The 20908-nt window shown below is 33.9% G+C and overlaps 1 protein-coding gene across 1 annotated transcript in view; it reads left to right on the top strand.

The window, feature by feature from the left end:
* GPR137C (G protein-coupled receptor 137C) overlaps nt 1-20908 on the top strand; it is a 60561-nt gene that overhangs the window by 33379 nt on the left and 6274 nt on the right. The window contains exons 2-3 of the mRNA XM_045810520.2: nt 4581-4624; nt 6126-6354. Coding sequence (XP_045666476.1) covers nt 4581-4624; nt 6126-6354 — 273 coding nt within the window. The remainder of the gene's footprint in view (nt 1-4580; nt 4625-6125; nt 6355-20908) is intronic.

Here is a 20908-nt window from a genome sequence, read left to right as displayed (position 1 = left end):
TTTTTTTGTTTTGTTTTTTGATGTTGAGTTGTATAAGTTCTTCATATGTTTTGGATATTAACCCCTTATTGGATATATCATTGGCAAATATCTTCCATTCAGTAGGTTGTCTTTTTGTTTTGTTGATGGTTTCCCTTGTTGTGCAGAAGCTTTTTATTTTGATGTGGTCCCAATAGTTAATTTTTGCTTTTGTTCCCTTGCCTGAGAAGACATACCTAGACAGATGTTGCTATGGCCAGTATCAGAAAAATTATTGCTCGTGCTCTCTTCTAGTATTTTTATGTTTTCAGTTCTCACATTTAGGTCTTTAGATTCATAACCTAAGAATGTGGTTGAGTAGACTCACTCAAGTTCAACAGTATTTTTTTTTTAAAGATTTTATTTATTTATTCGACAGAGATAGAGACAGCCAGTGAGAGAGGGAACACAAGCACGGGGAGTGGGAGAGGAAGAAGCAGGCTCATAGTGGAAGAGCCTGATGTGGGGCTCGATCCTGGATTGCCGGGATCACGCCCTGAGCTGAAGGCAGACGCTTAACCGCTGTGCCACCCAGGCGCCCCATGTTCAACAGTATTTTAACTAGAGTTCTTCACACCATTCTAATCCATTTTCTACATACAATTCATCTAAGAAATTACTCAAACATAAAATCATATTACAGAGTTTGTGGGCGTTAAAGACTAATTCTTTAGCATTTTTATACAAGGTCTCCACAATTGGATGACTGCTTACCCCTCCAATTTCACTTGTGCTGTATTACACCAAAATACTTGCTTTGACCTTAATTCACTGGTCATTTATTCCAACATGTTCAGAAACCTTGCTATGAACCAAGTATTATGCTCGGCACTGGGGCTATAAATATGAGTAAGTTATAGTGTCTCTTAAGAGGTAAATAAAAATGTAGATAAATGCCATAAAATGTGATTAGTAAAGCAAGGATACAGAGCGGTGTTTCACTTCCTAAGTCACTTAAGGTGACAATATAAAATATAACACTCAAGTAAAGTCTTGAAGGATGAGTTGGAATTTGTTATATGACACAGAAAGCTTATTTCAGGGAAAGTAAAAACACATAAGAAGGCACAGAGATGTGAAACGGAATCCCTTATTTGAAGAGTTGTAAATAATCCAAAATGACCAGACCATAAGATTGAAGTAGGGATAAAAGTATGCAATGATGGGAAGGTGGGGAAAGATGATGGAAGACCTGTTATGTCAAAAGGAGTGTGGGCTTTGTCCTGGAATTATATGATCGGATTTACTTTTTAAAATGAAAACGCCCCATAATAATAATAATTTATTCAGGCAATAGATGCCAAAACTAGTGGATGAAAATTTGAAAAACAAGATATTTACACTGTAAATATCTCTCCACATGTATTCATTACAATGAGAAAAACGGTAACTTAGTGGAGAAATTGGGTAGACACCACACCTTAACCAATTGCTCAAGGTGGAGCATAGCGTTAATGGGATAAATCAGCATCATGGGCCTCCTGATGTAATTCATTGAGAAGAACACAGCACCATTACTTCTGTGGTATTCCTACCAAAATGGAGATCCTGAATCTAATTATGAAGAAACAGATAAACCCAAACAGAAGCATTCTACAAAATCACTGAAAAGACAAATGGAAAAATTGAAAATTAAAGGAGTTTAAATACACAGATTAATGCATAATCTAGGTATTTATCCCCATGAATGGGGATACTATTGGAACAAAAGGCAAAATCTGAATAAGGTCTGAAGGTTAGGTAATAGTATTGTATTGACATTCGATTTTATAATTTTCATAATTATATTGTGGTTACATAAGAGAATTTTATTTCTTAAGGAAGCATACATTGAAGTACACATTTAGTGCTAAAGGAGCATCACATACACAGGCTACTGTCAAATGATATTTTAAAATCATATTAAAACATGTTCATATATAGAACATATTGTTTATAGCAGCATTATTCACAATACCCAAAATGTGGAAGCTACTCAAGTGTCCATTGATGGATGAATGGACAGACAAATCGTGGTATATACATACAATGGAATCTTATTCAGCTTTAATAAAGGGGATGGAAAATGTGACATGAGTTACAACATGAATGAACCTTAAAGACATTATGCTAATTGCTATAAGCCAATCACAAAAGAACAAATACTGTATGATTCCCCTTAGATGAGGTTACTAGAGCAGTCAAATTCACAGACAGAAAGTATAATGGTGGTTGCCAGGTGCTGGAGGAGGGAGCAATCAGGTGTCATTGTTTAATGAATACAGAGTTTTAGTTTGGGAGGGTGAAAAAGTTCTGGAGATGGATAATGGTGATGATTTGCACAACAATGTGAATGTACTTAATGCAATTGAACTATACACTTAAAAATGGTTAAATGGGGGGCGCCTGGGTGGCTCAGTCAGTTAAGCTCCTGGCTCTTGGTTTCAGCTCAGGTTGTGATATCAAGGTCATGAGATGGAGCCCAGTGTTGGACTCCAAGCTCAGCGCAGAGTCTGCTTAAATTTCTCTCTCCCTCTCCCTCTGCCCCTCCCCCCACTCTCTCTTTCTCTTTCTCTCTCTCTCTGTAAAATAAATGTGTAAGTCTCTTTAAAAAATGGTTGAGAGGAGCCTTGGTGGCTCAGTTGGTTAAGCATCTGCCTTTGGCTCAGGTCATGATCTCAGGGCTCTGGGATGTGCTGTGTTGGGCCTCCTGCTCAGCAGGGAGTCTGCGTCTCCCTCTTCCTCTGCCCCCCTATGCCCATGCTCTCTCTCTCAAATGAATAAATTTTTAAAAATCTTTAAAAAATGGTTAAATGGTGAGTTTTGTGTTTTATATATATACATATCTTAGTACAACTTATAAAAATAAAAATAATTAAAATTTTATGTAGACAGATGAAAATAAAGGAAAAGTTGTAAAGTGAACACTTATCTTCAAAAGATATAGACGGAATAAAGAATGGAAGCAGAGAGACCGACTGAAAAGGTGTTGTAATATGTACCTTAGCAGTGGAGACAGAGAAAATGTATATATCTGAGAATGATTAGGAAGCTAATAGGATAATATTTCAGACTCCTGTATCACATCTAGCATCTGGTTAACCAAAATACACAGATGTGAGTGCATGCACAGGCTGCTTGCTATCTTTGCCTGACCATTTACCTAACACTCATTTGCCCTTCATAACTTGGTTCTGGCTCAAATGTGACTTCTTTTGAGAAGTCCTCACTGACTCTACACAGTCTTTCCCTTTTCTCCTTACCTCACACCGTTCTTGGACTGAGTCTTTCTCCCTTCGTAGATGTTATGATAGTATCTTTTTCATTGATATCACAATGTGTCAAAATATATGGTTTATCTATTTCTTCAAGAAACTGAGCTCCTTGAGAGCAGAAACAGTTACTATATTTATGAATACACAGCACCTTTTATAATGTGTGCTCAATAAGTGCTTGAATGGAATTAGTAAGTTATTGGGTACTTACACTTTTTTTCTTTATTCTGTTTTATATTTGCCTCTTTCCATGTCCCCAGAGTTCATACCCTATTTCAATAGTCCTATAACCATAGTTCCTCTGTACTATCCTGTGCATTGATGCCAGATTAATGAAATTTCATATTTTGGAGTGTCTACATAAAAAAACTTTAGTATCTTCCCATCATCTAAACAAATAAAGTCCAAATTCACCAGTAAGAAATTAGGAACTTCCACACTATGCTCTCAGAATTTACCATGTTTATTTCAAATTCTATTTACCTACGTACTTAATTTTATTCAACAAGGATAGGTTCTCAAATACTATCCTTTGCAAGGCTTTGTGAAGGAAGGACGTTTACTAAATATGATATATGCTTATTATCTTTGTGTTCATTTTTTGGTTCCTTGTTTCCTTTTACTACTTCATTGCATCTTAAGGGAAAATAATCTGGAGAACATTCAGCCATATTCATATTTAAGTAAGTAGTTCCATTTTAAGACAAAATATAAGTGGGATGCCTGGGTAGCTCAGTCAGTTAAGCCTCTGCCTTCAGCTCAGATCATGATCCCAGGGTCTGGGGATCGATTCCTGCATCTGGCTCTTTGCTCAGCGGGGAGCCTTCTTCTCCCTCTGCCTGCTCTGCCTGCAGCTCTCCCTGCTTGTGCTCTCTCTCTCTCTCTGATAAATAAATAAATAAATAAATAAATAAATAAATAAATAAATAAATAATCAAATCTTTAAAAAAAGACAAAATGTAAATAATATATTGAAGTTTAGAATAGGTGGCAAGCTATCTAGCACAATGTCTGGCTCATAATAAAATTCAATAAATGTTTAAACTGGATTAATTCTGTCTAAAATTTTAAAGATAGAAATTTAAATATAAGACTATAACAAAGAAAATTGTTATTGATTTAAGCCTTTGGAAACCTGCTTATTTTTGCCTCATGGTAGTTCATATGTTAACACTTGAATTTACTTATGTTATTTGTAACGTATTATTATTTGTAGTTATATCACTTTGAAACACAAAGTCAAAACAAGTTTAAGAATACTATATTACACGTGTTTTTTCAAAATCTTTTTCTATACTCTCTTTATAGGTTATATGTAAAGTCAGATGTGCCACTGAACTTGACAAACACAAGTAAGTTTCATGAGTAGCAAGATCTAATTTTTTTCACAATAGACTTCTCAAGGTAGAAGGGCATGGTAGGTGAAGGTACTGTAGCAGTTTTATAGGAAGTCCGGTAGTTAGATTAGCACATGGGAAATGAATGAGTAACCTACAGTTCTCCCCCTTTGCCATATTGCTGCCTAACACCTGTTTTTTTGCTGCTCTGCTACTGTCCTGCTTTAGATGTCAGATATAGTTTCATAGGGCCCACACATACTAAAGTTGGATTTTACTGTTTGGGGCAAGCATGTATAGTACAGTTCCATGAAATAAGGAATGTTTCAGTACTGACTAACATCAAAAATGGGAGTGGTAAGCTGGGGAGTCAGGAGATTTGGGTTTCAGACCAATTCTCCCACTAACTTGTTGACTATGCAACTCATTTAACCTCTCTATACTTTGGCTTCCCCTGGGTATATGGGTAACTTCAAGGTCCATTTTGGGTTTCAAGTTATATATTATTATTTTTATTATGTAATTTGAGAGAATATTAAGATCTGAACTTCTCAAACTGAAATCTTTGTACTTTGAATGTACACTTAACAAAGATTGCTTGTTACAGATTACACATTACCTTCAATTAACCTCTTGTAAACTATTTCCAAAGGCGGACAGCATTTTATGATTCCCACTCTTGAAAGTGACCCAAAATAGAAGATATTAAGATGCCAAATAGATTTCTGGTTCATATTAATTTAGGTTATAAACATATTTGAATTGGTAATAGATGGCTGTTATAGCTACTTGATACAAATATCCACACCTTACATGAAGAGCTTTTATGCAGTGATCTCATTTTTCTTGGGGGGAATATAGTCGGGGTACTTCATTTTCAGAGTTGCTGTGTATGCATAGTAAATATGCAAGTTTGTAAGAAGCTGAGGTATCGATGAGGTTCTTGAAACTACATATACTGTCCCTATGTTCTTCTTTGGTCATGTTTGAAAGTAATGTTTGCTATGGATAGTCAGAAGTTCATAAAAATTGAACATTATTTAAAACACATTTCCCTTAACCTCTTGAAATTAATATTAGTGATCAATTTAAATTTAGATAGAGTATATTAATTTTCCAAGCAAATTATAAAAGCCTGTTAATTCTTAGAATGGAAAGGTCAATGAAAATATGTTTAATAGTTATAAAAATGAAAAGTGCTGGATTACCTTAATTAGTGTTAAAATAATATTATATTATTCTTCCTGGTAGAGGCAACTGAGTTCAAGTCCACATGCAATTATTTTTAAATTAATGTTTTAAAACCTAATGCCATTTTAAAATTGTTTAGATACTAATTTCATAAGAGCAAAGATATCCCAAGTAACTCTGAGTGATTATTGAATTTGTATTTAATGAAATTATAGAATTTCAAGCTGAATGTATTACTGTGCCTGAAGTAGCACACTAATTCAGAATTAAGTCTAATCTCTCATTAGTATATAAACATTTAATAAATTTATTTTTTTTCTTTCAGAATTCTGTTGCATTTGGGCTTTATATTGGCAAGCCTTCTTTTTTTAGTGGTGAACTTGACTTGTGCAATGCTAGTCCACGGAGATGTCCCAGAAAATCAGTTGAAATGGACTGTGTTTGTTCGAGCATTAATTAATGATAGCCTGTTTATTCTTTGTGCCATCTCTCTAGTTAGTTACATATGCAAAATTACAAAAATGTCATCAGCAAACGTCTACCTCGAATCAAAGGTAAGTATATTTCTTAAATTTACAATCCTCATCCTATGGAGCATATTTTAATGGAAAGCTTATGTTTTTTTAAAAAGTGTTCTGAATGTAAGGTACATTTTTGAGCTCGAAAGAATGGTCACAAGATATTAAAAAGCATTCAGAACTTGGCCCTTACTAAATAATAGTTTTTTTAGAAGTTTATATTGAGCATATTGTATTTTCTGTGACTTATATCCTCTGCATAGGAGGGTAAATGAAATAAACCAGAATGTACGTGAATGTATCACAAATGGTCTAATATATGAAGCCACATTAACAATTTAAGATTTTGTCAGTAACAGTGGCAGGATTGCCATTAAACAAATTTACCAGATTATGTCTACACATATTTAGGTTAGCAGTGTTAAGATGTCATACTTCTAAAAAGGTGTTTATTTGTATAAAGATTTAGGAAATGTTACTTCATGCCATAATATGAAGACCCTATGATTTTAAAACAGCTTTTCATGTAATTAAATTTATAAATGCCTTGCTTCAGCCTTTCCTTATACTTTGTTTGGATCAGCAAACAGAGGCCAATGCTAACTGATTAACAAAGAACCATAGAAGTTTCTACTGTTGAAGGACAATGCGGTTGAGCAGTGAATCAGTCCTCACAGTGTGTATGTGTCACTGGGTGTGTGGGCATAGATGTGTGCATTTGGGGGTGTGATTTATATATACACACGAGCTTGCCCTAATTTGGCATCATTATCTATTCACTGAAGATAAGCAAGATACTGTCTTAAACAGTTCTCTGAAATATAGTTAGACTTCTATATTGTTGTCCTCTTTCATATAATCCTAGTAAAAGTAAGGTGCTTTAATTAAATGTATGGTAATCAACTTGTCCTTTAAATTTAGGTAGATACTTTAATTTTAGTTTTTAAACATCTATCAGTAGAATGCAGGATAAATAGAAATAAAAATATATACACAGAGAGAAAGAGAGAGGCTTTCAAACCTATTCATCTTACCTGAAAAATTATTGTATCCAATTTATATTCTAAAAAGTCCCAAATTGTAAATGTTATTGCTAATTCTGGCTTCAGTTTAGTGTTAAGAGTGATGGTTTCACTGCTACAGTATATAATCTTTTGCTGTAGCACCAGCATCTCCACTTAATGTAATAACATCACCATAACATTCATGCCTTGTGCTTATCTAGTGATAACGCATAAATAGATGTGGTTGAATTTAAAAGGCTCCTTTTCTGGGTATCTAACAACTTTTAAAGTTTGGATTTACTTGCTTTGAAATAGACATTTCTCTGAATATAGTAAAGTTGCCAAACTGAGAGGAAAACCTCATCTGATAACTCCTCCAGAATTATTTCAAATACCTTCCCCTAACTATCATACGAAAGGTATTCACTTTTTTATTATTATTATTTTAGAAGTCTTACATTTAAAAGGTGCATGGGTACAGAATTCTCTAGGAACATTACAGAGAGACACGTTTAAATACGTGCCTTTAAAGGTGAACATAATATGAGATACTAGATTATTTGTATTACATTGTATTGTTATGTAGTTCTTTGTCTCCTAACTAGGTTATAAACATTTATTCAAAGAGTACATCATCTTGCTTTCATGTTCTCCTTGTAAAATCACTAGGCCCATTTTTATTTTTTTACTTCTGTACAGGAATAGCCATTTCTTTTAGTCAGTGGACAAATCCAGGCTGAACATCTACCTCTGACACTTTCAAACTGACTCTGCTTCCTATTGTCCCTAGAGCTTTTCCTTAAAGTTCAGACTTTGGTCTTCTGTTTTCCTTCTTATTCTTCTTTCCTTCTTCTACATATTCAGTGATAATGACATCTTCCATGATTTGTCTCAACTCAGTCATACCTACCTTATTTCTAAGTGGCACACAACATTCTTCCCTGTTTCTATATCCTTAGGCTGTTTCATTTTCCAGGAACATCTCTCCCCCACCCAGGGCTCTATACCTGTGTGTCCTTATCCTACTAAACTCTGAAGGCATAACTCTAGTATTTCCCCTTTATGTGAACTTAATTGGATTCCTTCTCCTTCACTTCAAAAATAAAATTTAGAAACAACTATCTGAATTCTCTTTAAAAAATTTTTTTTATTTGGTTAGCAACTAGGACAGTGCTGTGTGTTGGTTCTCTTTTTCAAAGTAGCAATTCTTAACTGAGTTTTTAATTAGTTATTGTCAATTTGAATAGTTTATTTCTGCTCTTTCATTTTTTAATTTTCTTGCATATTTAAGTTTTTTACTTTGTCTTGTCTATGTTCTTACATACATATGTGGTTTATTATTTTGTAAATAGCATATTTAGAGTGATATGTTTTCTCAAGTACTGCTTTGGCAGCTTTCCATAATCTTGCTATATTGTACCAACATTCTTATTTAACAAAAACAAAGGAAATTTTCTGTTTCAATTTCAGCCACATCTCCAACATTACATACTTATATATCAATGTGAATTAGATATTATCTTTATATATAGGTCTTCCTTCAACTTATTTTGGTGGAAAGTCTAAAATTCAGAATTTATTTAATTTTTATCAGAGTTATAACATAACTTTTAACATTAAAATGCATACTGATGGGGCTCCTGGGTGGCACAGTTGGTTTAGCGTCCAACTCTTGGTTTTGGCTCAGATCGTGATCTTAGGGTCATGAGATTGAGCCCCACATTGAGCTTCAGGCCCCAGCCTCCGAGCTCTGTGCTCCAAGCTCGGGTCTTGGAGCTCAGGGCTCTGGGCTCAGGGTGGAGTCTGCTTAAGACTCTCTCCCTCTCCTTCTGCCCTTCCCCCCAGCTTGCGCTCGCACTCACTCTTTTCTCTCAAATAAATAAATCTTTTTAAAAAAATAAATGCATACTGATAAAATTATTTTTATTCTAATATTCCTTTCTATTTCAGAAAAAAGTAAGAATATTTATAAGAACATAAACCATATAATATTTTTAGTGGACAAAATAATTTATCAGATAATAAGGTTTAACCAATGTAGATGCTTAGTCCCTGTAATGATAGGTTGGGATTATCTGTATAAAAGACCACTCAAAGGCACAGTGGGAATAAAAGTTAGGCTTTTGGGTTTATTTCTCTGGTTAGGGACATGCACAATTTTATATCTATATAAGAATGTAACAGGAATCATTGTCCGATACTTAGTATCAGATCAGCTTGTCTCCCAGCCCAGTCAGCCATTTGCAAATAATGCATTCTCTCTCTCTCCTGAATTCCCAGGTTTTAATTACTATGTAAACCTTTCTGTCCAATGTTCACTCAACCCTTTATCCATATTAATTTAATATATTAGAATGGGAAATAGCACAGCATCTTGCAGAGACACAGTAACATTCAATTTGACTGATATTTCTGCATGTAGACCAGCTGATCCTATAAAACCGAGGCAGTGGTTTATGGTAATTTAAGCCATAATTTAAGAAATACACTAAAATACTATGAGTGTCTCTCTTCCACCACCCTGAAATATGATTTAACCAGAATTTAGGGAAGATGCTGGTAGAGAAATAGAGGCTGCACCATCCTCTGTAATGATATGATTACAACTTTCCTGATATTTTGCTATAATTTCTCTCCTGAATAATGAGGATTTACTCTTTCTGTCTTAAGTTGTGGCACCTCTTTACTTTGCTGCCTTCATTACTCCAGTTCTTATACCTCAAGTCTTACTTCTTTTTTTTTTTAAAGATTTTATTTATTTATTTGACAGAGATAGAGACAGCCAGCAAGAGAGGGAACACAAGCAGGGGGAGTGGGAGAGGAAGAAGCAGGCTCCTAGCGGAGGAGCCTGATGTGGGGCTTGATCCCATAACGCCGCGATCACGCCCTGAGCCGAAGGCACACGCTTAATCGCTGTGCCACCCAGGCGCCCCTCAAGTCTTACTTCTTATTCTGTTGCTGAGTAGACCCACCACACACTTGTCCCATTTTAAAAAATCCATAGGAGCCAGAAATCTAATTTCATTGTCTTTGCAGCATGAAAACTATTTTTGAAACTGTTTAGATCTTATAATTATCAAAATTCAGTTGACCCTTGAACAACAGAGGGATTAGGGACACTGACCTACTATACAGTTTAAAACCCACATATGACAGAGTGCCTGGGTGGCTCAGTTGGTTAAGTAGCTGACTCTTGATTTTGGCTCAGGTCATGATCTCGGGGTCCTGGAATTGAGCCCCATGTCAGGCCTCTGTGCTCAGTGGGGAGTCTGCTTAAGATTCTCTCTCTCACTCTCCCTCTGCCCCTTCCCCCGCTCATACTCTCTCTCTTTCTCATTAATAAATAAACCTTTTTTAAAAATTAAAATAAAATCCACATATAACTTTTGACTCCCCAAAAACTTCTTCTAATGTCTTTGTTTCTTTTTAAGCATAGGTGACACATTGACTCCCCCAAAATTTAACTACTAATAGCCTACTGCTGACTGGAAGACTTACCAATAATATAACAGTCAGTTACCACATACTTTGTTTGTATATTATATGTATTATATACTGTTTTCTTATAATAAAGTAAATGAGAGGAAAGAAAATGTTATTAAGAAGATCATAAGTAAGGGGTGCCTGGGTGGCTCAGTTGGTTAAGTGTCTGCCTTCAGCTCAGGTCATGATCCTGGGGTCCTGGGATTGAGCCTGGAGTCAGGCTCCCTGCTCAGCAGGAAGTCTGTTTCTCCCTCTTCCTCTGACTCTCCCCCCTGCTCATACTCTCGCTCGTGCTCTCTCTTTCTCTCTCTCAAATGAATAAATAAAAAATCTTTTTAAAAAATAAGGAAGAGAAAATACATTTACAATACTGAGAATTAAAACAAAATATCTGTGCATATTTGGACCCATGCAGTTCTACTGTTGTTCAAGGATCAATTGTATATTTTTTAATTTACTAATTGCTATTACTTTGTTTTCTTATTGTTGATGCTTAGTTTGGCATTTTTGCTATTTGTTTTCTTATTGTTGTGTAGTTTGGCATTTTAATTTCAAAATGGAAATAGCATTTTGAGATTGTTTCAAAAAATATATGTAGGATTCTGCTTCTGATAATGGCTGAGTAGCTTCTATTGGACAAACCTTCCACAGATAGCAATGATAAATTCTGGACAAAATATAAAAAGCACTGAAGGCACTGGAGAGCAACCACTTAGAAGAAGGAAATGACACTGAGTGAGTTTCCTGTTTTTTACAGCTTCTAGCCTGAGGAAAGTTCTCATCCATGGGGCAGCCAAAACTTGAAGAGAAAACTTCTGTTTTACTTCCTTGAAGAATCAGAAGATAAAATTCAAGTAACTACCACAGATGGAAAATGACTGGGAAATATCAGGAAGAAGACACCCAGATAGAGGAAAGCCACAAGTTCTGATGACAAATTCTGCCAAATTTTTATCTGATACCTGAACTACATACGAGCAGGACAGAATTCAAGTAGCACAGTTAATGATATTTCAGCTGCTATCCGTGCTTAGGAGATGGCTTGGGATTTGAGTCTAGCCAAGTTAATTTTTGCTTTAGAAAAAAAAAAAGGAAAAGAAAAAAAATCAATACTTTTCAGAAGAAATAACAGAATCCAGACTCTCTAAAGCACGTCACTCATAAGGTCCAGAACACAATCCAAGGTTACTGGCTATATGAAGAAACAGGAAAAAATACAACTCATACTCAAAAAGCAGAAAGCAATCATTGGAAGCAATTCCCCCTTCCAGATGACTTAGATGTTAGCTATATCAGACAAAGATTTTATAATATGCTCAAGTATGCTTAAGGAAAATATACTTTGATAAATAAATAGGAAATCTTGGGAGAAATAGAAACTATAAAAGGAAATTCTAGAATTAAAAAGTACAATATTTAAAATTAAAAAGTCACCAGTTGGGCTTAACAGCAGATAGGAGATGAAAGAAGAAAAAGTCAATGAACTTAAATCAACAGAAAGTATCCAGTTTGAAGAACAGAGGAGGGTGAGGGGAAAGATGATAAAAAAATGAACAGAATCTTAGGACCTAAGTATGTATAAGTGGAATCCCCAAAGGAAAAGAGAGAAAAAATGAGGTTGGAAAAAATATTTGAAGAAGTAATGATTGAAATTTTTTGATTTTGATGAAAGACATAAATTTACAGTTTCATGAAGTTCAGCAACCCCAATCAAGATAAATATAAAGAAAGTCTCACCTAGGTTCGTTATAATCAAAGTACTTAAAACCAAAAATAAAAAGGAAATCTTGAAAGCAGAGAAAAATGACACATATATAAGGGAACATTGATTCAAATGATCAATCACTTCTCATCAGAAATACAGGAGACCAGAAGACATGGAAACATCTTTAACATGCTGAAGGAAAACTGTAGTCAACTCTGAAATCCATATCCAATCAAAATACAAAGAACATAAAGAATGATGAAAAAATAAAAACACCTTCCCGTAGAACTAAGAGGGTTAGTTACCAGCAGACCTGCATTGCTAGAAATGTGAAGAAAATTCTACAGACTGAAGGGAAATAAAGTCAGTTTGAATTTCATCTCTTCAGGATGGAATGAAGAAGACAAATAGTAAATATGTAGGTAAATATAATTTCTTAAATTCTAAAAAAGAAATATGACTGTGCAAAGCAAAACTTATAATGTAAGGCTTACATATGTACATATATAATTCTCTATATATACTATATATAACAACCATAGCAATTATAGCATAAAAGACGGGATAAATGCATCCATATGGTTACAAAGTTCTTACATTTTATGTCAAGTGGTATGATATGACTATTACTTAGACCATGAAAAGTTAAGGATATATATTATAATTTCTAGAGTAGGGTTCTCAAACTTTTTAGTCTCAAGACTCCATTACAACCCTGAAAATTATTGAGAACCCCAAAGAGCTATTGTTTATATAGATTCTATCTTTTATTAGAAATAAAAATTGAGAAATTCTAAAAATATTCATTTGTTAATTCACTTAAAATAACAATAATAAATCCATTGTGTTAACATGTTTTTATGACAAAACATGTTATTTTGTTTATTTTTATAAACAAAAATAGATTAGAAGATCAACATTGTTTCACCTTTTGCAGATCTCTTTAATTCCTAATTTAATGGAAGACAGCTGGATTTTCCTGTTTGCTTCTGCATTCAATCTGTTGTGATCTGTCATTTAGGTTGAAGTATATGAAGAAAATCCTCACACATATATGTAGTTGGAAAATGGAGGAGAATTTTAATAACCTATTAAAAAAATTGTGGATATTCTTCTCTATACTACACCAAAAATTTGAAGTGGAGATTTCTTGAAGATAGTTGCCATGTGGAATCTAAAACCATATTAGTGAACTTTCTGTACGACCATTGATCTATCTTGCACTTTGAATGATTGTGTAACATCATGCATTGATCATTGAAAGAGAGTTGGTCCCAGATCTTCAAAATGATGATACATTTCACTGGACAGTATTGAAAATCACGTTTGTTAATATCACCTCCAATCTCATCAGAAAGGTGTTTAAGTTTTCAGAAGCTGCCATGCCAGTCTTACCAGGGACATAAGTGCTTACAATTTTTCAAAAATCCTAATTTTAATTTGAAAATTTATGTTTCACCTTTGACAATAGTGTCAGGTATTTTTCTTGAAGTGAAAGGCTTATTTCATTTATTTTCAAAAGAACATATTCCCGATAACCAAGTCTGAATAACCACTGTTTGTCTTCCATAGTTGCTTGTTAAGTAAAAAATGGTGTTCTGTGAAAAAAGCGGCTACTTCAGCTCGCAAGTCAAAAACCACATAAGTGCTTTCACCACCATACTTCAGCATGCAGTAGAATTGCTCTAAGTGTCTCATCTCATCACACAGACTATTAAATAGACACATACTCTAGGGTTGGTAACTAGTAAATATTTTCACTGTTTCATCAAGGATATCATTAAGTGAAACTGACTTTCTTTTTTCATTGGGAATGCATAGCAGTAAAGAATACGATACAGTTTGGTGCCACTGCTTTGATTTGTACTAAGGCCCAGACGTTTTAGTTACCATTGCTTTAGTACCATCAGTGAACATGTCAACATAGTTGACCCACAATAAACAATCAGAAGAGTTTTCACCACTTTGGATATTTCAGCCACTTACGTCTCTTCTCCAACATTGACCTAAAAGAATATCTTCCTGGATGATTAGCTGGTGCTGACACCATATGAATACAAACAAAATTAGTCTTGCCGTATCAGGTTCATTTATTTGTAAGACAAAAACATAAATCTGTAGACAAAATATTAAATCACTCTTTGTTTTCAATTAAATCTTTAAATCAGTGGATTTCTGTACTATTGGAAAATGGCAATGCCATAATTTCTTGAATGGACTTCCCATCCAGTAGGCATTCAGCAATGTCAACTGTGTAAGTCTTTACTGGTTTCTCAGCTAGTATGTGTGCTTTCTCAGGCAATGTATAGCCAGTGCTATATATTATAGCAATATAATAATGTAGTCTGTGAAATGTTTGAATGACTTTTTCATTCCTGGTTTAGAAAGTTATGAAAACAATTTTTAGTATTTAAAGTGCTCACCACACCTGCATTTAAATTTTCAATTCCTTTTGCTTTTAAACTCTGAATGATTGGTCTCAAAATGATGCTGCAGCCTCATTGTGCCATAATACTATTCAAAAAGGTTCTCTCAGAGAAGACACAATAAGGTAAATTATTAACATTTGCAAAGCCTAATGAAAGATAGTTTTCATTACACTTTATTTGCTGAAACAAAACAGAAATCAGTTTCATCCAGTTCCTTTGAGGTAGATTCCTTTCTTTATTGAGTCAGAGATTTCTAATCACTTTCATCTTTCTCAGCATCATAGAGGTAAACAGGAACATTGTATGTTGAGAAAGATATTTTTTATTGTGGCAAAATATACATAACATAAAAGTTACCATTTTACTCATTTTTAAGTTTACAGTTCAGGGGCGTTAAGTATATTCATATTGTTGTGTGACCATCACCACTGTCTATCTCCAGAACATTTCATTACCCCATACTGAACCTCTGTATCCTTTAAAAAACTAATTCCCCATTCTTAAGCCAATAATCCATTCTTAAATATGAAAAAATATGTTTTCACTTTAGAATAAAATATGATTAATTTCAAAATGAGTTTAATATCAAATTTTAAATTTTTTGAAGTTCTTAAATATTATAAAACAAATCTATCAGGAAAACCTATTCCTGTTGTATTTCCATGAAGATATAGGATTTCAAAATAACTACATATTGGATGATAATAAGATTTCAGCAGATATAACAGGTATAACCAAAGAAGACTAGTAAGAACCCAGTAAAAGAGAACAAGCTGAGCTCATCTCTAAATATGCACATATTTATACCCTAATTTTATTATAGCAGGAATTCTAGAAAACACAAGAATGCAATGCACACAAAATGTTGACATCCCTTATCATGTAGCCTCTGGAAAACTCTGCTGTGCTTTCTAAAGAGAATTAGAGTACAATAGGTAAATAACATCTCAGTATTTTTTTAATCATTTTGATTTTGATCTTTAAGTTCCGCGGACCATACTTTTTAAGAACTGCTGCCCTAGAGCAACCACTTAGGGCAAAACAAAATAAACAAAAACTAGTGAAGTATAGCTAAAAATCCAATAGATAAATTAAAATGGAATTCTAAAAAATACTCAATTAACCCAAAAGAACACAGGAAATAAGAGATAGAGGAAAAACAACAACAACAGAACACAAGAGGGGCAAACAGAAAACAAACAGTAAAATGTAAGATCTAAATCCAAACATATCACCAATTGTACTCAACGTTAATGGACTAAACACTCCCATTAAAAAGGAGAGATTGTCAAAATAGCACTTTAAATATAAAAGAAGATATAAGCCAAAAATAAATAGATGGAAACTAATATACTATGCATTCAGTTTAAGAGTAGAAGGCCCTTTAATATCAGATAAAATAAACCTAAAGACAGAGTATTACCAGATATGGAGAGATACCTTTCAGCAGGAAGTAAAGAATATTACCAAATATAAAGAGATACATTTCATCAGAAAGACCTAAAAATTTTAAATCTGGGCATTAAAGACAGCACATGATGTGATGAGCACTGGGTGTTATATGCAACTGATGAATTCTTTAACTCTACCTCTGAAACTAATAATGTACTATATGTTGGCTAATTGAATTTAAATTAAAAAAATTATAAATGTGCACACGAAGCCAAAATAGTAGGAAATAAAGCAGAAAGAAGATTTACCAAATAGTAAGAAATAAAGGGGGGAAAATCTGTACAATTATAGTTGGAGATTGTGATGCTGCATCCTCAACAATTGCTAAAACAAAAAATCAGTGCGAAAAATCTAACAACACTGTCAACACCCTTAAGCTAATTGACCCTCAATAACTGGAGAATATACATTCCTTTCAATTGAGCATGGAAGTGGTCATCAAAATAAACCATATAATGGACCATAAGACAAGTATCAATACATTCAAAAGGATTGGATTCAAAGAGTGTTCTCTTGCCAATATGCAATTAAATATCAATAATGATACAATATATTAAAAAATCCAAATATTTAAATATTATACAATGTAATCCTAAATAACTCATGGGAAAAGGAAGAAATCACAAGGAAAATTAGAAGATATCTCATGTAGGGATGTCTGGGTGGCTCATAGGTTAAGCGTCTTCCTTTAGCTCAGGCCATGATCCCATGGTCCTGGGATGGAGTCCACATTGGGCTCCTTGCTCAGCAGAGAGCCAGCTTCTCCTTCTGCCTGCAGCTCCCTCTCCTTGTGCTCTCTCTCTCTCTCTGACAAATAAATAAAATCTTAAAAAAAAAAAAAGATTTTGTATAGAAGGGTAATAAAATATCCCAAAATTTGTAGGATGCTGCTAAAATTGTGCTTAAAGAGAAAAATATACCTTTAAATGCTATATATTAGAATAGAAAAAAGATATAAAATTGTGACCTAAGATTTCACCTTAGACACTACAGGGGGAAACTAGGAAAAAGTTAAAAAAAAAAAGGCAAAATAAGTGGAAGGGCTGCAATAATAAAGATAAGAATAGAAATCAGTGAAACAGAAAATAAACAATAAAGAAATTAAAGCCAAAATTTAATTCTGTGAGTAGATCAACAAATTTCGTGTACAGAAAAAAGCAGAGTGAAAATACAAACTGTCAACACCATGAATGAGAGAGAGAATTTCACTATAGATCTTAGTAGGCATTAAAAGAAAAATGAAAGAATATTATGAACAACTCTGTGGGTAAATCTGACAACTTAGAGGAAATGGATAAATTGCTTTAAAAATACAACTTAACAAACTGTTAGAAGATAAAATATAAAATCTGAATTTTATAGGAAATTTAAGGAAATTTAAGTTGTTATGAGAAATTACCCCTCAAAGAAAACTCTAGGTCTAGATGGTTTCACTGGTTCATTTTATCAAGTATTTTAAAAAATAATAATACCAATATTAAACAAATTCTTTTGAAAATAGAGAAGGAAGGAACGTTTTCCAACATATAATGAGGACAGCATTACTGTAGTACCAAAACTTGACAAAGATATTACACAAATAAAAATTACAAACTAGTGTCCCTTATACTTAAAGGCACAGAATCTAAGAAACAAATAAAAAGGATAATAAATCATGACCAAGAAGAGTTTATCCCAGGAATGCAACATTGGTTTAACATTTAAAAATGAATCAATTTAACTCGCTACATTAAGAGAACAAAGAGAAAAAAATAATGAATAGATGTAGGAAAAGCATTTGACAAAATTCAGCACCCTCCATGATTTAAAAAAAAGGGGGGGAATAGAGAATACTAGGAATATTCCTCTGTCTGATAAAAAGACATCTATAAAAAAACCTACAATCAATGTCATACTTAAAGTACTGTTTTGTCCCTAGGATTGGGGACAAAGCAAGGATGCCCATTCTCACCATTTCTATTCAATATTCCAAGAAAATAAGAAAAAGAAACAAAAGGCATAAAATTGGAAATAAAAAAGTAAAACTGTCTCTAATTGCAGACAACAGAATTGTTTATGTAGAACATCTTAAATAACTAAATATTTAAATAAATAGATAACTGTTAGAACTTTGCATGTAGCAAGTTCTCAGGATACAAGGTCAAAATACAAAATTATATTGTATTTCTAGATATATTAAGAGCAGATAATTAGATGAAATTAAAAAAATAACCCCATTTATATTAACATCAAAAAACAAAATATTTAGGAGCAGATTCTCCAAAAAACAATTCCTGTATACTGAAAACTACAAAACATTGCTGAGAGAAACTCAAGACTCAAATCAACGGACACCATTGTTCATGGATTGGAAGATGAAGTATTGTTAAGATGGCAATTCTCCCCAAAATGATCTACAGATTCAAAGCAATCCTAATCATAATTCTACCATGAGATTCTTAAAAACAGAAATTGGCAATTTTATTATAAAATTTATGCGGAAATGAAAAGGACCTAAAAGTACCTTTAAAGTAGTGTTTCTAATAGAACTTTGTCTGATAATGAAAGTATTTTCTATCTGCATTATTCAGTATGGTAACTAGCCATATGTAACTATTGAGCTCTTGAAAGGTAGCTATTGTGATAGAGGATCTGATAATTTAATTTTTTAATTTTGTTATTTAAATTCAAGTAATTAACACATAGTGTATTATTAGTTTCAGAAGCAGAGTTCAGTGATTCATCAGATGCATATAACACCCAGTGCTCATCACATCATATGCCCTCCTTAATGCCCATCATGCAGTTATCCCACCCCCTCCACCCACCTCCCCTCCAGCAACCTCAGTATGTTTCCTATAGTTAAGAGTCCCTTATAGGAAGTGCCTGGGTGGCTCAATCAGTTAAGTGTCCCTTTGGCTCAGGTCTTGATCTCAGGGTCCTGATCTCAGGGTTCTGGGATCAAGCACCACAGTGGGTTTCCTGCTTGGAGGGCTGTCTGGTTCTCCCTCTCCTTCTCCTCTGCCCCTCTCCCACCTCTTGCGGGCTCTCTCTCTCTAAGTAAATAAATAATTTAATTTAAATATAAACACTCACCTGTAGCTAATGGCTATTACATTGAACAATGCAGAAAGAAACCCTGAAAAAGCAGGGACTTAACCTACATGGCTTGAAATTTCGTATAAAGTTACAATAATTAAAACAGTGTAACTGGCATAGAAGAGGCAAACAGATCAATAGAACAGAATAGAAAGCCTAGAAATCAATGCACCCTTATAAAGTCTTTTGATTTTTGGCAAATGTGCTAAAGTGATCCAAAGGGAAAATGAAAGCTTTTTAACAAATGAGGCTGGAAAAACTGGATATCCATATGAAATAAAATGAACCCCTAACTTCATCTCATGCTATAACCACACAAAAAACTTTCAAAATGGATCATAGACCTAAATATAAATGAAAAAACTCCAAAGCTTCTAAAAGTAAATACAGAAGAGTATCTTTACAACTAAGGAGTATGGAAAAATTTCTTAGGTCATAGAAAGTAATCAGGAGGAATAAATTGATACATTAAACTTAATTAAAAGTTCAAATTTCTCATCCAACTATGGACTCTGGGAAACAAACTGAGGGCTTTGGGGGGGGAGGGGGGATTGGGCTAGGCTGGTGATGGGTATTAAGGAGGGCACGTATTGCATGGTGCACTGGGTGTTATACACAAGTAATGAATCATAGAACTTTACATCAAAAACTTAGGAGGTACTGTATGGTGACTAACATAACATAATAAAAAATTATTATTAAAAAAAAATTCTCATCCAAAGAAAAGACTAAGAAAATGCAAAGGCAAACCACAGACTTCAATAAAATATTTGCAATACATATTTCTGACAAGGGACTCATTTCCAGCATATATAGATATCTCCTACAACTCAATTAAAAAAAAAAAAGACAACCCAATATAGAAGTGGTCGAAGATATGAATAGATTTTTTCACAAAGAAGATAAACAAATGACCAATTAGCCAAATGTCAGTCTTTGGGGAAATGCAAATTAGAACCAAAAGGAGATACAACTACACATCCACCAGCATGGCTAAAATTAGAAAGATTGAAAACCCCTAATATTGTCTAGGATGTGGAGTAACTGGAATTCTCATCCTTTGTTGGAAGCGTACAACGATTTTGGAAAAAGATCTGGCAATTTCTTATACAGCTGAACTTATACCTCCCATATGAGTCAGTAATTCCATTTTTAGGTATTTACCACAAAGAAGTGAAAGCACATGTCCACAAAACAATTTGTATAAGAATGTTTCTAGAAACTGTCCATCAACAGGCAAAACAGTCATATGAACAATCTCATCTAATTTACGGTGGAATTAGTGTGATTAACTGTCCTGGTTTCTCTGGGGCTGAGAAGTTTTCTGGGATGTGGGACTTTCAGTGCTAAAACTAGGAAACTCTTGAGCAAACCAGCAGGAGCTGGTCTTTCCAATTACCCACCTCAGCAATACAAAGACCAAACTACTGAAACATCCA

This window comes from Ursus americanus, chromosome 26 (genome assembly GCF_024610735.1).
Source record: "Ursus americanus isolate L20-20 chromosome 26, mUrsAme1.1.p, whole genome shotgun sequence".
NCBI classification, from domain to species: Eukaryota; Metazoa; Chordata; class Mammalia; order Carnivora; family Ursidae; genus Ursus; species Ursus americanus.
Note: the sequence above shows the minus strand (reverse complement) of the source record. Positions and strands in the feature narration are given on the sequence as shown.